Source organism: Barbus barbus, assembly GCF_936440315.1.
Source record: "Barbus barbus genome assembly, chromosome: 19".
In the NCBI taxonomy this organism is placed as follows: Eukaryota; Metazoa; Chordata; class Actinopteri; order Cypriniformes; family Cyprinidae; genus Barbus; species Barbus barbus.
The window spans coordinates 29,910,486-29,931,870 of record NC_136747.1 but is presented as its reverse complement, the minus strand read 5'-3'; the positions used below and the strand labels follow the sequence as shown (position 1 = coordinate 29,931,870).

Here is a 21,385-nt window from a genome sequence, read left to right as displayed (position 1 = left end):
TGATTGGCTGAGAGAGCTGTCGCTCAACGGAGGGGTAGTTTGGTTTCACCGCGCCTGATGGCGCACATGTGCAGCGCTAGTAAACAAGAGTTTCAAAATAGCGGTCATGTTATGAAAATTATACAAACGCATTTCCTGTATCTTAAAAAATAATTTAATTACATGCTAATTTCGTTTCATATCAGCTGAACAACATACACGCCAATACAGATACAAATGTGTGTTCTGCTCTACAGGCAGAATTAATTATTTTTATTTTTTAGTGCAAACTATTTTATCTGTTATCAGCTAACGTCTGCCATTTGAAAACTGATTTATATATATTTTTTAACATGCTTAACGAAGTAAACTGTGCGATTTTGTAGTAAGAGTCTTTAGGCGTCGACTCCAGTCACGTGACACTGAAAGAGAAATGATTTACCTGTGTGTCACACCTGTACAAGAGTCTGATCACAGCGATCCTGATCGAGTCCGACGCTCCTGAACTCTTATTATATTCCATATACATGTATTAATCTTCTCAATGGAGTATCAGGTAAGAAACAACAGCGATTTACTTTCATTCTCAGACTTCACTGTGGTTTGAAATATCTAAATTAGTATAAAAGATGGTGTTTATATATCATGTTTTCAGAGTTTCGTGTGATTATCACAGACTGTGGTGATTGTGTTTGCTCTGATTTAAAGCGCAGTGATCGTGTAGAGTTGTGTAGAGTTCAGGTTAAACAGGTTGAACTGCATTACTCTTTACACAGTAATGAATCACAGTAACACTGAACAGAGCTGTGTTTATCATCTTACTGATGTTCACTGATAAACCCTGATCCACCAGCTCTGGATGAACTTTGTGTTGGATTTATGAACATAGAAAGCAGATGGTGGATATTAGATATTACAGATACAGGTGCTTATTTTATAGAATGTAGATTATATTCTATACTAATCGATATTTTACAGATATTAAGTTTAAGATTTTTCATATTAATAATAATTTTCATAACTATGTATAATACTTTGTATTTAATAATCAATAAAAGGCATACTATCAGCCTGTTTGTGTATTAGTGTAAATGCACAATAACAGTTTGTTTCTATAATGCATGTGTGTTGTATATTTGTGTAGGCCCTATATATAAATACACACACATTTAAATTAGTTTGATGATCTGAAACATTAAAGTGTGACGCATGCAAAAAATAAAGAATCAGGAAGGAGGCCAACACTTTTTCACAGCACTGTACGTAATGCAGTATAATACGGTAATGGAATTGCTGAAATGAAACTGACACTTATTTTACACAATAATTACCCAAAGTTGAATTAAAATGTTTATTTAGATTTATGTACTTGGCAGAAGCACTTATTCAAAGCATTGAAGATTGTTTGTCAGTTGAGGCGCTCAATGAGAATCGAACCCATGACCTTTGCACTTTAACATTAGTTAACTACATTAAACTAACAATGAATTCTTGTTTCTAAAGCATTTATTAATTTAATTTAATTAAAATTTTAAATTAAAATTTAAAATTAAATAAAAAAATAATTTTAAAATTTAATGAATTTAATTAAAAATTTACTAATACACTAAAAACAAACCTGGTGAAAAAGTAAACTGTGTTACGCTAACTGAGACTTGTTATAGCACTTGCATATCATTGCTCTTTTGATTGCTTTCATAAGTCTCTCTGGATAAAAGCATCTGCTAAATCACTAAATGGTAATATAAATGCTCACTCAGAAATTGCCAGTAAATTTCAATTTATCACCCCCCCAAAATAAATAAATAATTGGAAATTAACATAAAATTTAATGTGATTTTTTTTTAATTTGGACAGGGTTTAAGGAAGCAAGCAGAACCGCTAATGGGTTAATAATGATTATGGGTAATGATAGACTGATTCATCATCTGCAATATTTGGGCGATCTGAGAAGATCTACACTGGCTGATTGATTCTCTCTGTGTCTAGGACTCTGATGTGCGCCGTTCAACCCTGAACTAACTGGAGTTTCACTACTAAACCTCAGACATGATCATAGATCAGCAGTCCAGCCCAGAGAAACAGACTGATACCAGCATGCTGAAACATCCAGAGGAGCTCAGACCTCCACACCCCGGTGAGATCTTCTCTGAGCTCAGCAGAAGTGATGGAGGTCTGCCGGATAGCAGGACGGAGAGCAGCCGAGAGCTGGAGGAGCGACACGAACGGATGGAAGCACTGGCGAAGGATGATGAAGATGATGGCAGACGGCTCCAGGACTCCTGGGGTCCAGAGAAAGGCATGCAGGCGTTCACGCCGAACGTGATGATCGTGCAGCCCACGGGTCACGAGGACGTCCAGAAGGAGATTCAGACGGAGAAGATTCCTCTGTATGTGCAGAACTTCCACACAAACCCTCCAGAACATTTCCACCCGCCGTGGATTGACGAAATAGACAAACCTGAAGGTAAACGACTTATTTGAACAACTCTTAAAGGGTTAGTTCACTCAAAAATTTAAATTAGCCTGTGTTTTACTCACCCTCAAGGCATCCTAGGTGTATTTGACTTTTCTTTCAGACGAATCCAATCAGAGTTATATTAAAATTTGTCCTGGCTCTTCCAAAGCTTTATAATGGCAGTGAATGGGTGTTATTTTTCAACAGTCTAAAAGAAGTGCAGTAAAGTGCATCCATCCATAATAAAATGTGCCTCACACGGCCCCAGGGGGAGAGTAAAGGCCTCCTATAGGGAACCGATGTGTTTTTGTAAGAAAAATATCCATATTTAACATTTTATAAACTGTAATCTCTAAGCCGCTCTGGAGGATGTTGGTGTAGCGTTAGTTCCAGTGAGAGATGTTAGTCTCGCGAGAAACCAACGTTTGCTTACAGGAGCAAAGAATGCAAAGTGTCCTTACTTTAGCAAAGGAAAACCAGTCTCCTCTTGGCTTATATCGAAATCCTCCCACATTTTTCTTTACAAATCCTCGTTTTGCTTTGCTCTGCGATTCCGCGTTCGTCACGTTTCACTGGAGGTAACGCTATACATATGTCCTCCCATCCACGGGAACAGCTTCCGCCTACAACAGTTAGCGCAAATTAGAGATTACTGTTTATAAAATGTGAAAATGACTGCAATTTTCTTGGCCGATTCCGATCTTTTTCTTTGAAGTGTGACCTGCCGATACCGATTTTCTTTCTAAGAACTATAATCGGCAGCATATACAAACAAAAATCTATGCAAATTTCAACGAAAAATTATTTGCATAATAAAATAAAATAATTAAACGTTACAATTCCCCCAATCTGGACTAATTTACAGATTTTCTCTCACTTAAACAACTTTTAAAATAAAGTGCTCTGTGAATGGAAAGAGGAAGAAATGGTTAACTTAAATGAGTTGCTGTATGTAACAAAACAGATGTAATTTCCCACTATGTTTATAAATGGTCATTTTTTCCCCCTAACCTTATAAATGTGTCATCTTTCACATCAAATTCTTACTTTGTTTCAATTAATTCAGTTAGCATAATAAGAAACTGTAGAGTTGTTACCATTCAAATGAAATCAGTATATGCACAAACTCCATCTTTCCTCTGCTGAGGAACCAGAAGCTGCATCTGAAGTGGCATTAGATGTATTTACAGACAGTTTGATGAAGCTGAGGGGCCATAAATGCATTTGCACTGCAACATTTCAAATGCATAAACAATTTTTTAAGATGTTTTACATATTTTTTTAAATATACAAATAAATGTTGAAAAAATGCAATACTTTTAAATATGACTAAACCACCATATTCAACCGATTCATTCAAACGACGAGGCAAGAGACTGTCCTTATGAATGGGCCACTGAATCATTGACTCACTCGATTCGTTCAAAACGTGGATTCATTCAGTAACGAAACACCTGTGTGTTGCTCAGAGAGACACAACAGTTCTGCTGTGGCTTCGATCAGAGCTATTTTCGTCAGCGAAAATGAGAAAAAACTGTTGCAATCGTGTTGATATTGATATTCGGGGAAACATCATGGCCATATAATGTTGCATATCTAAATCATATTTTGTAAATATCTTTTTTCCTTCTACCGCAGTATGCATCTATACATTTCTGTAAGTTATTTTGTGTGTGCGGTCTCTCTCACACGCTCACTCAGGCCTCATCTGGCACGACACAAATAAATGGTCAGTCGCCGTTTACACTGAATGCAATTCAAATTTGAATCATTTTCATGCTAAACGACATGTTTACACGTGACTTTGAATGTGCGCACGTGGCTGTGACGTCATTGTCTGCGCCGCTGGCAATAAAAGGATCGGCTCGGAATCGGCAAGATGTGAAACTGGTCATGCGGAAAATCGTCCGATTCCGATCACTGGCCGGTCAATCGGTGCATCCCTAGTTAAATATGGATATTTTTCTTACAGAAACGCATCGATTTGCTACATGAGGCCTTTGGTCACCCCCCGGGGCCATGCGAAGCATGTTTTATTGTGGATGGATGCACTTTATTGGACTTGTTTTTGACTATATTGAAAAATAACAGAAAAATAAGCTTGGAAGAGCCAGGACGTTTTTTTTTTTATATAACTATGATATATATCTTGAAGGTGAGTAAATCATGGGGTAATTTTCATTTTTGGGTGAACTAACCTTTTAATCTGTCGATGGTTTTCAAAGCATATATAAATCAGATTTGTGTGGGTCAGACGGTATTTATCATTTAAAAACAAATCGGTATGGCATAATAGTTCATTTAAACTCTAGCAGTATGGAAGATATTTGGATGGAAGCGGGAGTATGTCATAATTAGTAATAGAATAATTGTGTACTGCTTAGTGGATACTGTATTCTAGATTAAAGTTAGCTTGCAGCAGTATGAAGTATGCATATAATGCATAAGTAATAGTTTTGTCAGTATTGACATTATTGACATTGACGGTTTTTTTATTTCAGTTAAGAAAACTGAAATGTGGCCAGTCTAAGTCACACCTGTGCAATAATCATGCTGTGTAATCACATCATATGCCACACCTGTGAGGTGGATGGGTTATCTCGGCAAAGGAGAAGTGCTCACTAACACAGATTTAGACAGATTTGTGAACAATATTTGAGAGAAATAGGCCCTTTGTGTACATAGAAAAAGTCTTAGATCTTTGAGTTCAGCTCATGAAAAATGGTGGGAAAAACAAGTGTTGCGTTCATAATTTTGTTCAGTGTATTTAAGTGTCATTTAAATTAATGTTTATTTTATACCAAGTAACAAAAATAAAATGTATGAAAATTTACAAATAATTTTAAATAAACATTAATTGAAATAAAATATGAAAAATGTATCTTATTTCCATTAGCGTTTATTTTATTTTAAGTAACAATGATTTAAATAACCTGTGTCAAGTAGAGTGCATTGCATTGTGGGATACATAATCATACTGTACATTTTGGCCTCAAATGGCTCAAATTTCTTGTGTGCTAAAGAAATGTGTTTTGATCAGAGTGCTTGTGTCTCTCTCTCTCTCTCAGACAGTTGTTGTGTGGAGGTTGTGCGCTTGTGTGTTTGTGTAACGGCTGCTGCGGTGATTTTCCCGTTACTGACGTGGGCCGGATACAAGCTCCTCCCCTTCGATGCCCCGCCCCTCAACAGCCCCGCCCTCAGACTGATCTACACTCTGCGCTGTGCCTTCTTTGCCAGCATTCCCATCGTGCTCGGTCAGCAAATAATCACGTCTCCATTTAATCTATTAAAAACGTTATACATGTACACTACTGTTTAAAAGATTTTAATGTTTCCGCTCATACAGTAAAAAATGTGAAATTTTTACAAATAGCTGTTTTTTGTGTGTGATGTGTATATATATTCTCTGTGTATGTTAAACTGTAATGTATTTCTGTGATCTGCAGCTGTATTTTCAGCATCATTACTGCAGTCTTCAGTGTCACATGATCTTCAGAAATCATAATAATATACTGATTTACTGCTCAACAAACATTTCTGATTATTATCAATGTTGGGGAGTAACTAGTTACATGTAACGGAATTCCGTAATTTAATTATAAAATTTGTTACAGTTACTGAGAAAAAAATTACAGTTACTTATGAAAATGTTAATGATTACAAAAGGGGTTATGTCTGAGTATTATGTCACACATACAGATTTGATTGATTTCTTTCCCAAATTGCATCGACTGCTCTAAAATATGAAACACCAATGTTTCAGGAGTTACATTACGTTACTTTATTAAAGTAGCTGAAATAGTTACACTACTTGTTACATTTTAAATAGGGTAACTTGTAATCTGTAGCCCATTACATTTCCAAAGTAACCTCCCCAGCACTGATTCTCATTGTTATTGATGCTGTTATTTGTCAGGTGTGCTGGTTCAGGGCGTAGCGCGTCTGAGGTTCGGGACGCTGAAGCCTCTGTTTGAGGGGACGTGGGAGAATCGTGAGGTGATCGTTCACACTCATTACGTGCGAGACTCGCTGCACCTGCACCTGCTCTACTTCCTGCAGCTCGCCGTCATGGCAACATACACCCAACAGGAAATGCTCAAGCTGGTGCCGCTCCTCACCATCATCTTCGTCTTTGGCAGGTGTGTTCGGAATGTTACTTTTAAGACTTTTAAATGTTACATTTACATTGTTTCAGTACTCATGACTAATTATACGTAACATTGTTTGGATGGGAGAGATTGTCAACTGTATATATAAGTAAATAAATTCAATAAATACAAATGTTACATGTTTTAATTTTAAGACTTTTAAATGTAACTTTATATTTATTGCCACATTCTAAAATTATTTTAAAGTATGGCAATAAATATAAAGTTATGTAATTACATTATTTGTAATTTTGTAACATGTTACATTGGGGAAGGGAGAGAGTAAATAAATCGAATACATAAAAATGTTACATGTTTCTTGGGAATGTTACTTTTAAGACTTAAATGTAATTTGTTTTTAAAATGTAAATTTATTATTATTGCAATCTAAGATGACATTACTAATTACATTGTTTGGGAAAGGAGAGATTTTCGACGGAAAAATTCAGTAAATTCAAATGTTACGTGCATCTTAGAAATTTTTTACTTTTAAGTTGGAAAATGTTACTTTTAAAACTTTTAAATGTAGCATTTGCATTATTAAAATACTCTAAAGTTACATCTCTAATTATGTTACATTTGAGGAAGGGAGAGATAAAATAAAATAACCGTTTTAAAAATAAATTCAATAAATAGAAATGTTACACGTTTCTTAAATTTTAAATGTAACATTTACATTATTGCAATACTCTAAAATTATGTTACTAATAATTATAGGTTACAATGTGGAAGAGAGACATTTTATATAAATAGAAATGTTAAATGTTTATTTGAAAAATGTTACGTTAAGACTTACTGTATTTGTAGATAAAGTCAGTAAATAGAAATGTTACAGGTTACCAACTTAGAAAAATGTTACTAATGACTTTTAAATGTAACATTTACATTATTGCAATAACAAGTAAATAAATTCAATAAATATAAATGTTCTCATATGGGAAAAAGTGACTTAGATATTTTGTTGTATATTCAGAAAGTAACATTACTGTACTTGTTAATTCCAAAAAGTATGCAATTGATGTAACTTTATGAAGTACAAACCAAACAAATCATTGATAAACCATTTCTGAATAAATTGTTACATTCAATTCACTGTGACAATATACGTAAACACGTTTCACAGTTTACGCAAACATTCTCACTTATTTGATGAAAGCCGTTAATGTTAGTGTGTTTTGTGTTTTATTCTCAGACTGATCTACTGGGTGTGTGTTGTGTTCGGCAGCAGCGTGCGAGCGCTCGGATTCGCTCTCTCTTTCCTGCCTCTGCTTGTTCTGCTCGCCGCAAACCTTTATTTCATTGGCTCAGTGAGCGGACAGGAGGCGGTGTTTCATGTGACTCCACCCACTACAGCTTCACCCCCAAAACAGAGGTGGTGGGGCTGAAAAACAGCATTCGAATAAACAGAATTATCACTTAAAAAGCCAGTTTACATCACTTTACTGCAGACGATCAAATAATAAAGACTGAAGGACTGAATGAAGGACTGAATGAAGGAGACGAAACTCAATATGCGTCATGAGACTAAACCAGTTTAACTGCTGCAAACCTCAGAAGTTACTCACTATTTCACAAACATGTCTGAAATCAGAAGAAGGAGAGATGTGAGAATAATGAAGTCTTGGATAATAATTGTAGTTTTTTTTTTTTGTTGCTGTATTGCGAATAATTTTGATGTTTAATATTTCAGACATGTTTTTGTCATACCGCCATTATAATTGCTGATATTTCATTGACTGTGCCATATTTCTCATATGTTTAATAATGTTTGTCATGATGCAGTCTTATCGAGTGATATTTCCAAATGTATGATGTATGAATGTTTATGAATAAATGATGCACAAGATGATGCATTTGAATGATTTCGGTGTTTGATTCATTAAGTTTATCATTAAATTTATTAAGTTTATTTTTAATTAAGTTATTAGGTTCAAGTTATTTTGTAAAATTACGAGATGAAATAACATTTTATAAAAAAAAATGTATTTGCATTTAATATTTTTCTCCTGACACATACTACAGTAAAATGACTTTACTAAAAAATGTCAAAACTCTTTTAAAAAGACCCTTTAAAGATGAAAATCAATGCAGTAACATCATGCTGTTTTTGTCTGATTTGTCATATTCCTCATATTTACTCATAATGCAGTCTTGTGTCTAGAGTCTGTTTCCACTTGTATATAATGTTTGTGTTTATAAATAAATGATGCAGGAGACATCAGTCCACAAACTGTTGAATACATTTATAAAGTGAAAAAGAAAAGCTTGTGAATCCATATTTACATTTGTATAATCACTAAAGGCAACAACACTAGGAAAGATGCCAGAGTGCTTCTACATGATGAAAATGAACCTCTCCCATGAACCACAGTTATGTTAAAAACATCAAAACTAAACATTGAACAGAGTGAGAATCCCTGAGAATCTCCAACAGTGCATTAAATATGAAAGCATTTGCATAGATTTCAGAATGAAAGAGAAAATAATGTGTGCAGCTGTCATCAATCTGGTCAATTAAATTGATTTTACAAGCAGGATTTTGGCACAAACTAACATCAAGTATGAAAAATGATGCCGTCAAATATATCTCCATTGCACTTTTAGTTTTGATCTGTGATCGACTGGCCAATGAGATTTAAGTATAAAGATGTAAAAAAAATCATTTTAATCAAAAGTTTTTCTGTGTAATTGGTCAGTTAAATTAAACTCTCTCATCCACTCGTCAGTAACGCGTTTCTAATGGTCCGCTCTGGAGTCAGTAACCTCATCACTGATTGGCTGGTGTATGCATTGGGGCGGGGCTTGTACCGTAAGCTCTCAGTTGATTGGCTCGTAGCCAGACGAGTGCGACATCCTCTTGCGGATCCAAACAAACACTCCACCCACGATAATGATGACCAGAGGAATACCAAGTCCAACAGCTATGATGGCAATGATTAACGTGGAGAACGAATCGGCCGGAGGCTCGCCCAAGCCCACTAAAACAGTCCTGAGAGCAAAGCAAATCAAACAAACATTATTCAAACAGACCACACACTCTCACAATATTGGCTATAGTTCATTTACTTTGCTCTAAAGCTGTAGGTTGTGATTTTATAAGTACATTACTATTAATGTTCAGAGTCTCTTTTAATTTTGACACTTTCAGAACATTCTGACTCAACCAATCATGAGAGTTTGGGGGCGTGGCTATCTGTTTGATTGGCTGATGGCAGAAGAGGGGTGTGGTCAGGAAGAAAAAAAAAGTAAAAAAAAATGTATTTAATACATATCTTCAAATAAAAATATGCAAGAAAAATTTATATTAATATTTCATTATTTTATAATAATAATAAACTTTATTTTATAAAGTGCTTTTAAAAGCAGCTTCTCAAAGCGCTGAACACAATATAATCAATACAATAAAAAAAAAGTACAAAATCAACAAGCAAATGCAAGTTTAAAAAAAATATATGTCTTGAGTTGAACTTTAAAAACCTCATAATTCCTAAATTGAAGAACTCGGAGATCTCCAAAGGACTGAGCATAGAAAGAAAAAGCTTTATTGATCTTAGACGTGTTTGAGGAACAACCAATGAGTTTGACTGAGAGAGATACTAATGGGCAAATATTTCATATGAAGAGCATGTTTAATATTTCAAATTCAAATATCAGAAAATATTCACATATTATTAGAAATATTTGTAATATTTTCCTTAAGTATGGGTAAAAGAGTAACCTAGAAACTACAAAAGAATCAATAGAAAAGTACAATCCATAAACAATCTATTCATATTTTATTATTACCTATAATCTAACAGATACTTATTAGCAAGTATTGTTCAAAAGTATATGATAAATTAAAAATAACTAAGGATGCACCGAAATGCAAATTCTTGGCCGAAACCGAAGAAAATTTAAAACTGGGCCGAATACCAAACACAGTTTTTCATATTTTTTCCACATGCATTTGGCCAATTTTTCCACCATTGCAGGAATTAAATAGCCAAAGTGTGCTTTTTACTGATTTGTCTTGCTTTTCAAAGAAACAAATTAAAACAACAATTTAAAAATATTTACTTAACACCGAACATTGTTAACATTCTAGCAGACATTAAATCACAATTTAACTTAAAATGAATAAGTTAGTCATATTTCTGAGACCCCTTATTGAATCAGGCATGTATTCTTTACTGTATAAATAACAGCAGCCTTGCTGAGCAGAAGAAATGTCTTTTAAATATTACAGATCCCAATTTGAACACTGTGTGAATGTTATAATAAATGTATTAAAGGAGCTGCTGTAATTATTATTATCATTATTATTGTATTTTTTATTTTATTTTGCAGAACAACAGTAAAATTCCAGTATTTTGGCAGAAACCCGCAGGAAGACCTCAGTGCTTCTTTTTGTTGACAACAGCAGATTTATAAATGTTAACGCATGCCTCTATTTGATCACGTCACATCATTGTTTGGTATAATTTATTCAGTCTTTTCGCTTTCGGCCGAATAAATTCAGCTGCCGAACATTTGGTGCATCCCTAAAAATAACTTCATATTTAATGTAACAATGCTGTGAAAATTAAAAGATGTAAATGATAAACCCCCAAAAATACAAAATTACAGTCCATCAATAAATAACTTAATTTAATATAATTCAATATTTTCAATTAAAATAATAAATAAATAAGCTTGTTATTATTTCCTACGAGATACTATTGGCAAAAAAATCAAATGAGGAATTAATTAAACATTGTAACAATATCAGTGCAGTGTGTGGCTCACCAGCTGACGTATTTGGTGTTGCTGTAAAACACCGGGTCTTTAGCGATGCCGAAGCTGATGTTCAGGCCGTAAGTCTGAGGATCGTCTGTGAAATACGCCTGGACTAGACCGGACTGAGGGATGCGGTTCACAGACACGAGCTGGGAGTGTTTGCAGGGCGTAGCGTCCTCAAACACCGGCTCAGGTTTACGATACGCCACGGGTTTCCACTGATTATAACCCCAAACACCGCTGCTGTTCACCGGAGACGCCACCCACTGAGACACCTGACAAACACTCACAGCAGTCAACTCAACAGTTTACTCCAGATTTCACATTTATGCATTTACACTTTTATCCAAAGCAACATTGTTTTAACAATAGCTAAACACTTATAAAGGTGTTCATAATGCACATTGTAATACATTATATATTTTCTAGTGCTGTCAAACGATTAATCACCATTAATTGCATCCAAAATCAAGTTTTTGTTTACATAATGTGTGTTTATTTATTATGCATATATATATATACACACACATACAGTATATATTCTGAAAATATTTACATTCATATAATTTATAGTATATATAAATAAATATATTTAATATATAAACAACATTTTTCTTAAATATATCCATGCAAGTGTGTATTTACAGATGCATAATAAATATACACAGCATACACATATTATGTAAACAGAAACTTGTATATCTGATGTGATTAATTGTTTGACAGCACTAATCTTTTCATTAAAAAATCTGTTAAAGTAGTGCATTAAAATGCATTATAATATTTGGAGGTTTGTTTGTCATGTGTTTTAATGGATTATACTTTCTAAAGGTGTAACAATGAACAGATATACATAATATTAATTATTCATTAGATTATTATAAGGTGCATTGCAAAGCATAATTAATGCATTAAAACTACTTTTTTATGCATTACATAGAAAGGCTTTAAGTAAAGTATTACCAGAATTTATATATAAATTAACTAATGGGTCCTTACTGTAAAGTTGAACACAAGTTGTAAAGTTTTGCCAATGTTTCTCAAACCGAATCATGATATGAGTCGATGTTAACCCCTAAAATCCAGGTTTGCTTTAGTTTTCACCTTAAAGATGGAGGGAGTGTACTCATCGTCTATAGAGCTGAGGATATCCACTCGTCCCTCGAACCCTGATTCACCTACAGACTGAAACTCCAGAGCAAATCTGGAGCTGTTTCCTTGCGGCGTCACGCCGTCCAGCCACACGTGCAGCTGCGAGGAGTTAGCGTTATGATGGAGACTCGGCCAGGCTTTATCACGACCCACCGACTCAAACGCTGAGAACTGAGGACAGAAATCACAGTTACTGTATATTAGGGCTGGGCGATTTCTCAGATTTTAGCGGCGTGTTTTTATAATGTCGTTTCATGCATGAGACACTGCAAGAGCGCAACAGTCAAACACGTCCATGTTTACACAGAAAAAAACACTGGAAAAGCAGTGCAATCGAATAAAAAAACCTGTAACTTCTACTGTATGTCTGATATATCACGTTTGCATCATAAGCTGCTGTTGGTTTTACAGAACATTTATAGTTAATAATATCTAAAAGCATATTCCTCGTATTATTTCAGAACACATATAACATGTATAAGACAAGTTTGTACAAAATGTAGTTGTAGTTCATGCATCTTGCTTTGTTTAACATTTACATCATGTTGACAGCTTCATGTGCGGTGCACTTGGAATATAATTTACTTTAACTAAAGGGTTAATAAAGAAAATGGTACTTGAATCATGTTGTAATTACATTTTTAAGTTGACTAGTTAAACATCGAGAATTGGTAAAACGTTCTGAAATAAAATAGAGATTTCAATGTTTTGCCAACTCGCCCAGCCCTACAAATCCCCACAGAACATGTTAATTGTGTCCCTGGAGCACAAAAGCAGGTATATTTGTAGCAATAGCCAACAATACATTGTATGACTCAAAATTATACATTTTTCTTTTATGCCAAAAATCATTAGGATATTAAGATCATGTTCCATGAAGATATTTAGTAAATTTCCTACCGTAAATATATCAAAACTTAATGTTTGATTAGTAATATGCATTGCTAAGAACTTCATTTGAACAACTTTAAAGGAGATTTTCTCAATATTTAGATTTTTTTGCTCCCTCAGATTCCAGATTTTCTAATAGTTGTATCTCAGACAAATATTGTCCTATCATAACAAACCATACATCAATGGAAAGATTATTTATTCAGCTTTCAGATGATGCATACATCTCAAATTTGAAAAATTGACACTTATGACTGGTTTTGTGCTCTTCGGTCACATTTTAGTTGCTGTAGTTCTGCTCACCTGCAGACAGAGGGAGCCGTTGAGGAAACTCTCAGTCTTCTCTCCGCCGCACAGCTTCACCGTGGGATCCGACTGGTTAACACTGACGGTCAGGTCAGACCAGATGAAGTTCTGCAGCTCGTATGGAGGGTAAAAGCTGGACTCTGCCGTCTGCTGGGGGTCTGCGGTGTTATTAACATCATCGTACTCCCACACCTGACAAACAAACACATCAATGTTTTCATTTCTTGCCTTCATCTGTAAGGATTAGGCTTGTAATAAACAATTTTGTGTATTTGTGAACTCTTATTATTATTTTTATTATTATTATTTAAAATAACAATAATAAAGGTTGTTATTATTTCATATTACTACAAGTTATTATAAAACAGCACATTTATTAAATAAAATAAAAATAGATTAGGCTTGTAAGAAAAAATGTAGAGTACTTGTGAATAATAATATTATTCACAAGTATTAATATTAAATATTATTTATATTAAATATTATTATTACTAAGTTATTATAAGACAGCACACAGAAAAAATAGGCTTGTAATAAACAAGTTAGTATACTTGTAAAAAAAATCTTTATTTTTAACCAATTTTATTGTATAACTAATTATTGTTATTAATGTTAACACATATTGTTGTTACTACAAGTTATTATAAGACATTAAAACAAATGTTTTATTTATTAATTCAATATTGAGTGTCAGTGCATCTGAAATAGCATACTTTGTTGTAGGCGCAAAACAGCATGTGACAGAAGAATTATGTCTGAATTCACAGCAGTCATAAAAGAGTAGACTAAAGTACGACTTCGGTGTGATTCTGAAGTGTGCATGTATGGAGGCTTCGCTATCCCATGAGGCCACGGGAGAGGATTTATGAACGGCAATGACACGACGCAACTCACGCTGCTAGATCACATGACAATGACAACATGGTGTTGTCCACATTCATACTACATAGAACATACTCTTTTTGCAGTCGCAAAGTAATTACTTATTTTTTAAACGTACCTAGAGTATGTGATTTCAGACACAGCCTGTATTTACACAGACAGAGAGTTAGGGTGCGTCCCAAATCACATACTTATACACTAGTACATAACGTTTTGTAGTATAAATGTGGCCCTGGAAGACAAAACCAGTCATAAGGGTAATTTTTTTATTTATTTATTAAGATTTATGCATGAATGAATAAATAATCTTTCATGTATGGTTTGTTATGATCGGACAATATTTGTCTGAGATACAACTATTTGAAAATCTGGAATCTGAGGGAGCAAAAAAATCTAAATATTGAGAAAATCTCCTTTAAAGTTGTTCAAATGAAGTTCTTAGCAATGTATATTACTAATCAAAAATGAAGTGTTGATATATTTACAGTAGGAAATTTACTAAATATCTTCATGGAACATGATCTTAATATCCTAATGATTTTTGTCATAAAAGAGAAATGTATAATTTTGACCCAAACAATGTATTGTTGGCTATTGTTACAGATATACCTGTGTTACTCATGACTGCTTTTGTGCTCCAGGGACACATATAGTGCAAGTATTGCGTTCACACTGAAAATTACAAAAAGAAAAAGTGCACTTTAAATATCCAGATGATGCACTTAACTTATATAAAATGTTGGACACTTGATGCACTCAGCTTTAATTGCGTCATAAAGGGGGAGTGGCTATCAGACTCAAGACAATAACTTGATTAAATTCATACACTATATAGTTGTTGCACAAGTATAGTGCATAGTGTGCAGTTTTAGACTCACTCTGGTGAACACTAGTGCGCTGCTGTACTGCACGCTGCTCGGCGGATCCACGCTCAGGCTGCCGGATGAACTGTGCTTGATAAACTCAGGCCACTTCACATGTACTTCAGACTCAGTGCTGTTTGTGTGGACCATCAGCAGCGCTGGAGCTCCAGAGTTACACAGCAAGAAGTGCAGCGTGTCATTGAGCCCCAGCCCTCGCACATGAACCAGACCCACTCCAGGAGGAAGAACCGACGGCGGCGTCAGACCGGGATTCAGCTCCACAGACACCTGAGAACATGAGAGAGAAGACCACAGACACACCTTTACAGCATAATCTGAATTACAGACATTATAGAGTCCTAGAGAGGTTAGGGTTATCTAGCTGACAAACATAGATGATGTTTTGCTGAAATGTTAAATTGCAAAAACTGACTTGTGACATTTAAGTCATTAAGCAGACGCCTTTATCCAAATGAGGACAATAGCAATCAAAACCAACAAAAGAGCAATAATATGCAAGTGCTATGACAAGTCTCAGTTAGCCTAAAGCAATACATGTAGCAAGGTTTTATATTTAAAATAAAAAAACAAACAAACAAAAATAGGTAGATAGAACAGAAAAGAATAGAGAAAGCTAGTATTACAGGCTCTCTTTTAAAGAAGGAAGTATCACACAAATCAGAAATGTTTTGCTCCATATGGTAATATTTTCTTGCATGTTTTTATGAATTTATGGTTGCCGTATTTATAGAGTTACAATATAGGCTAGTTATACAACTTAAAACATTGGAAATTAAAAAAACAAACAATGTTTTTAATAAATAAAGCATAAAATCGAAATGATTCATATAAAATAAAACCTTTTAGTGGTGAGGCCAGTGATTCCCTGATTTAGTTATATAATAATTTAGTTTATTTATTGCTTGTCAGCTATATATCAGTTAAAATGAATCATTCATCATTATAGGCCTATATTATTTTACATTATAATGAATGTAGAATTATAAAATATGATGCAGGTTATGGGTTTAGTCATAAATAATAACTCTATAATGTATATAAAACACAGGTTCATGTCACTAATTATAATGAAATATCATATAGTTCAGCAGGACAGGCACAAATCAGCCTAAATGAACATTGGCAGTGAATCAGGGCTTTAGACAGAATACTGCAGGATGTGGTAGTTTTGGATGTGTACCATGGTAAATAATTATGATAATCAAACAGTATTATCCGTCACTGAATTACTGTAAATATATTTAGTAAGGTATGAGACAGGAAAATGGTATATTTATTATTAACCTGACACATGACTTCATCTCAAGTATAAAAGTAAACGCAGTTGTTCTTGTAAGCTGTGTGTGTTATGGAGGTATGAGCAGCTTTGTAAAGGTTAATTGCTGTATTGTTTTGTAGATCAATGATGATGTTTACCTTTCGTCGAAATTTATCCTCATTTCCCAGAAATCCAAGCGCAGCACCAAACACAATAAACAGCACAGAAAACACACAATTGGCTTTAAACGTCGACATGTTTTAAACTATGAACATAAATGCAGAATGAAGAAGTTACATTTCCACTGCTGCTGTTTCAGATCAGTCATGTGACCTGCAGCCGTCACGTGACACTCGGGAAAAAAAGAAGTCCTGCTGCTCATTCATTTCGAGGAGTGCTGTAGTAAATCTGGGCTAGCGGGGGTTTTCGCCGTATGCAGTACGAGGTGTAGGGTATGGACAATAGGATAGGTTTCAAAATATGATATGTGACTGTAATGCTGCTATTAGGACGGCGCACGTGATTATCACATGACACCGCACCTCGGTTCACACACGTGTTGAGGGATTCAGCCAGGTAAAGTTGCTGGATCTTAATACTGGGATTGTTTTTTTGTTTGTTTTTTGGCATTCTGGCTTGGGTTTCCTTCACACAGAATTCCGGCAACTTTCAACAGTTTTCTTGAATCAAAACCCAAATTGAACTGAACTAGAATCGAGAACTTCCGGTAGCATGCCATCACGGTTTAACCCGTAAGTATGTTTTAATTATAGCTCAAAGACAGGTGTATGATTGCGTCATGTTTTGGCAAAACGTTTATTTCTGTTTAGACATCTCAAACCCCAAATTAGCCAACTTAACTAACACTTTATTTTCCGGCATCTCCCGAGGTGATTGCGCAATGCATAAAGAGTTGAAAGTTGGTAGAGTATTGAAAATAAAAGAATAGAATTTATAAATAAACACAAGAAAAAGGGCAACTAGGGTTTTTCTGTGAGTTTAAATTCCTATATTAAATTACAGACATTTAAAGTTTTATTTTCATTAATTCCTAAGATTTATTACCGAGTGTGTTTACACACAAATAATTGGTCTTTACATGATAATGCAGACATGCATAGGACTTATAACACTAATATAAGAAAAACAGAAAATTAAATAATGCACTCAATACAGAAGAAAAATATGGTGAAAAAACATAATATAATGAATATACAGATAGGTTATTTACAATTATATGAATCTATTTCACCGTGCTTCCCCTAGTTGATAAATGGCATTAATATTTGCAAGCATCTTCTATATTATAAGTTTTCTGAAATGTTATGCAAATGAGGTGTCTAATTAAATGTGCAAAAAAAAAAAAAAAGTGTGTGGGCATTTGTTTTGAGTCCCCCCCCCACTTCAGCAGCACTATTTAAAGATCTTCCACATAATCAGCCCTTTTCTGTTCTCCTCAGGGCCAAACGGCTGATTTTACTGCCGTGCATCATTGTCTGTGCACGTGAGTATTTTATGTCTGCTGGGTTTTTAATCTCAGTGTTTTTTTAATGAAAATATGTCTATTGTTTATATCCTCAGGTTGTGCTTCCGTACCGCAGACGTGTGTCCAATGCTCTCTGTTATGTGATGAAGCACCTGAGCTGAAGAAACATGACCGTGTTATTGTTCTTGTTGAGCTTCTTTCAGAAAATGTTCACGAAGTAGTATGTTTGGTCTCAAGTCTGTGTGATGGAGGACGCTGTTCGGTCCCAGGCTGTTTCCAGAGGGACACAATCTACACACTGAAAATATTTGCTTATGATAATGAACCAGTGCCTAAAGTACTCCTGAACAAAACCATACAGACTGGTAAGGACACTAACCATCTAACCCATGCTTTACTCACAACTGAATATTTTGTCAATGTTTACACATCCTCATCCTCTAATGTTTTCTTTCTTCTGAGAATCATGAAGGTGAATTAATCATTTGAGTAAACTTTTCTTTAAGTTGTTTTAAAGATGTAATTCTGTATACATACTGAATGAGTTATTGATTGGTCAACTCTCTCATTTTCCACAGACTGCGGTCCAGAGGGCATATCAGGTGGGAGAAATAAACAATTGCTAAACACATCATCGTTTTGTATTAATAAAACAAAGTATTTTTTCTTTCAAAAGTCCCAGATTTGAAGCTGAAGTTATTTCTTTATTTTGTTTAAGTGAGAAGTATGTTTACATGCACCCTCATAATGTTTTTATTATAAGATTTAAGCAATATTCTTATTATGTACATTAGTGAAATGTGGTGTATGGAGGATTTAATTGCAGAAGAAATTCCTGTTGACAGTTCTGTACAACATTAATATAATGCAGTATATTAAAGGTCAAAAACATCAATAGAATACCAAAGAACCAACAAACAAATCAAAGTTACCAGTCTTTAGCTGGCTTATTGGAGATGATGGCATTGTTGGTGCGCATGTAAATGTAATCAACAATAGTGTTGAATGAGCAGGAATTTGGTACAGAAATTCATGCCAGTTCTTTTCCAGATCCAGATGGTGCTGTTGGGAATTTCTCTAACAAACTCCTGATCCTGCTGACCTTTTTGCTTTTCCATCATCTTCTACCTTGAGGGACCAAGATAACGGCACATACTGTACAGACACGGCAGCTACTCCTGTGCCAAAGATGTGCTGCTCTTTTCTATTGTAACCAGCCATGACTGCAAGGGATATGTCTGTTTTGATTTCATATCAAATGTATTGCTTTTATGCCTTTCTCTGCATTCAGCTGTCCCTGTAGAAAGCACGCTGCCACTTTATATGCTTATTTTATATATTTAAGTTATGGATTTCCTTGCATCCATAATTTGATTACCAAGTTACACTTAATGTTTTAAAATAATTCCATATTTAATGTGTTGAAAATGTAATTCCTTTGTGAAAATGCATTAATGTGAAAAACACTTTGTCTTTATATATTTATACAATTTTTTTTTCTGTGCAAAAAGAAAAGCCAGAAGCTGTTTATTATGGACAATTACTGGAATAAGTGAGTGTACTGTTCAGTGATACTGATATTGATTTAAGTGTTATACTTTGAAGAGTAATAATTAAAAATATTACTAATAATTGCAGTTTTGTTCTGCCTGTTTTTACATTTAGTCATTTAGCGGACGCTTTTATCCAAAGTGACTTACAAATGACAATGGAAGCAATCAAAACCAACAAAAGAGCAATGATATGCAAGTGCTCTCAGCTTAACGCAGTACATGTAGCAAGGTTGTTTTTTTAATTAAATTATAGAATAGAAAAAAAAGAGCAAGTTAGTGTTAGATGCCTTTTTTGCTGTATAATAAAAAGAAAACGGCTGTTCTACAAGAACATTCAATACTTAGTTTAATTTAAAGGTTATAGGTGACCTCTTCTGTTCAAAGTTGTTGTAAAGTCCTTTTATGACGATGTCATAATCACGAGTCAGATCTCCAGCAGCAGCAGAGTCGACCATGTGGTCATGGCTGCTATCATTTCCCGATTTAAGTTGATCCGAAGGCACATTCAGTATGAAACCATATATTGTGATTCTATGTACTGTATGTTTAGTTAATTCCATATACTTTATATGCCGGATGTTAGCCTTATTGCTTTTATCGTGCAATTGTGCGATCAATTTCTGATGGTGCGATGCTAGTCTTTTTCTGTATAAAGAGCTTACTGTGCGTTCACACCGCCGGCGGCGAGAGCGTCAAAGCGGCCGGAAGTCATTCATTTTCAATGAGAGCCGGCAGCGAGCTCCGGCGAGAGCGGCGCGGCGAGTCTTGGGCGGTGAGAGCGTCGAGGAGAGTTGAAATCAGGTCAACTTTATGGTAATGAGCTATGACGCGGTTGGGCGGCAACCAATCGGAATGTAGAAGTCCTCCGCTTGAGAGGGTTTCAGAGAACGCAGTCCTGTAAACTTTGGTTCCGACCACATTAGTTCCCAAGCAAAATGGAAGAGAGATTAATTATTGCTGTGGCGGGTTTCCCGATAATATTTGACGTGTCCCTGTTTGTGTACAGGGACATAAATAAATAAAAATTATAGAGGACATTTTCCCGCTACAACGTGTGTTTTTCAGCGGGAATGCAATTTATTTGCTCAAAACAACACCTTCAATCTGGACAGTTTGTAATGTAGGCTGCACACAAATTAATGTTAATTAAAGACCAAGGCTAGTAAATGTCTCCTATAATGTTGAAATTAGACTAGCACTTAACCATGAACACAAATCCACACCACACAAATGGCTTTTAATTGGTTTATTTGGTTAGCAAACATGTAACTACAATTAAGTTCTTTCCATCGATCAATTTCTCACTTTCACATTTCAAATATTAACTTATACTCTACTTGTGGTCAGTCTGCACAAGATCAACCTGCTTGTTTCCTTTGCGGCTCCTTTAAATACAAGACGAGCATACGATCTACGTCAGAGCGTCAGCGCGTCCACGAATCTTTTCTACAGCGTCGCAGTCAGGGCGGCCAGGGCGATTTTTGACGCTCTCGCCGCGGGCGGTGTGAACGCACAGTTATGTGATCATGAATACTTTGTATGTTCACAGTTTGACGTTATTCCAAGATCGACAGTAAAGTTGGAGAAAAGATTCCTTGCGTCTGTTGTTATTGGAAGGCGTTATCAAATC

The 21,385-nt window shown here is 34.9% G+C and overlaps 3 protein-coding genes across 5 annotated transcripts; 2 read left to right on the top strand and 1 right to left on the bottom strand.

Annotated features, from left to right (window-relative positions):
• The first annotated feature begins 62 nt into the window (after window positions 1-62).
• LOC306885483 (transmembrane protein 79-like) lies at window positions 63-8,434 on the top strand. The gene is made up of 5 exons (XM_079442033.1): window positions 63-535; window positions 1,969-2,446; window positions 5,506-5,691; window positions 6,354-6,576; window positions 7,778-8,434. Exons 2-5 carry the CDS (start codon window positions 2,029-2,031, stop codon window positions 7,968-7,970), a joined length of 1,020 nt encoding a protein of 339 aa, XP_079298159.1. The 5' UTR covers window positions 63-535; window positions 1,969-2,028; the 3' UTR covers window positions 7,971-8,434.
• Window positions 7,331-17,231, bottom strand: LOC306885482 (glycosylated lysosomal membrane protein-like). Of its 2 annotated transcripts, XM_079442032.1 has the most exons (7): window positions 16,875-17,053; window positions 15,453-15,725; window positions 13,690-13,884; window positions 12,448-12,666; window positions 11,353-11,618; window positions 9,394-9,574; window positions 7,331-7,966 (listed from the first exon to the last, which is right to left on the bottom strand). In XM_079442032.1, the coding sequence occupies exons 1-6, from the start codon at window positions 16,971-16,973 to the stop codon at window positions 9,403-9,405; spliced, it is 1,224 nt and encodes a 407-aa protein (XP_079298158.1). In that variant the 5' UTR covers window positions 16,974-17,053; the 3' UTR covers window positions 7,331-7,966; window positions 9,394-9,402. The 2 variants fall into 2 exon arrangements, with proteins under 2 accessions (XP_079298158.1, XP_079298157.1); XM_079442031.1 differs by lacking the exon at window positions 7,331-7,966 and having other exon boundaries at window positions 8,808-9,574; window positions 16,875-17,231.
• LOC306885484 (uncharacterized protein) lies at window positions 17,061-21,340 on the top strand. 2 transcript variants are annotated; one of them, XM_079442035.1, is made up of 7 exons: window positions 17,061-17,292; window positions 17,372-17,468; window positions 18,177-18,220; window positions 18,298-18,567; window positions 18,781-18,804; window positions 19,253-20,418; window positions 21,272-21,340. In XM_079442035.1, exons 2-6 carry the CDS (start codon window positions 17,449-17,451, stop codon window positions 19,333-19,335), a joined length of 441 nt encoding a protein of 146 aa, XP_079298161.1. In that variant the 5' UTR covers window positions 17,061-17,292; window positions 17,372-17,448; the 3' UTR covers window positions 19,336-20,418; window positions 21,272-21,340. The 2 variants fall into 2 exon arrangements, with proteins under 2 accessions (XP_079298161.1, XP_079298160.1); XM_079442034.1 differs by having other exon boundaries at window positions 17,065-17,468.
• Window positions 21,341-21,385: the final 45 nt, after the last annotated feature.

Bases quoted from the DNA above. Each gene is read 5' to 3' on its own strand.
- LOC306885483 (XM_079442033.1), top strand. From the start codon at position 2,029: ATGATCATAGATCAGCAGTCCAGCCCAGAGAAACAGACTGATACCAGC. The intron at 5,692-6,353 runs GTCAGCAAATAA...GTTATTTGTCAG, and splicing joins CAGCATTCCCATCGTGCTCG to GTGTGCTGGTTCAGGGCGTA. The intron at 6,577-7,777 runs GTGTGTTCGGAA...TTTTATTCTCAG, and splicing joins ATCATCTTCGTCTTTGGCAG to ACTGATCTACTGGGTGTGTG.
- LOC306885482 (XM_079442031.1), bottom strand. From the start codon at position 16,973: ATGTCGACGTTTAAAGCCAATTGTGTGTTTTCTGTGCTGTTTATTGTG. The intron at 15,726-16,874 runs GTAAACATCATC...TCATGTTCTCAG, and splicing joins AGGATAAATTTCGACGAAAG to GTGTCTGTGGAGCTGAATCC. The intron at 12,667-13,689 runs GTGAGCAGAACT...TTCTGTCCTCAG, and splicing joins ACGGCTCCCTCTGTCTGCAG to TTCTCAGCGTTTGAGTCGGT.
- LOC306885484 (XM_079442035.1), top strand. From the start codon at position 17,449: ATGCCATCACGGTTTAACCC. The intron at 18,568-18,780 runs GTAAGGACACTA...CATTTTCCACAG, and splicing joins GAACAAAACCATACAGACTG to ACTGCGGTCCAGAGGGCATA. The intron at 18,805-19,252 runs GTGGGAGAAATA...GTTCTTTTCCAG, and splicing joins CGGTCCAGAGGGCATATCAG to ATCCAGATGGTGCTGTTGGG.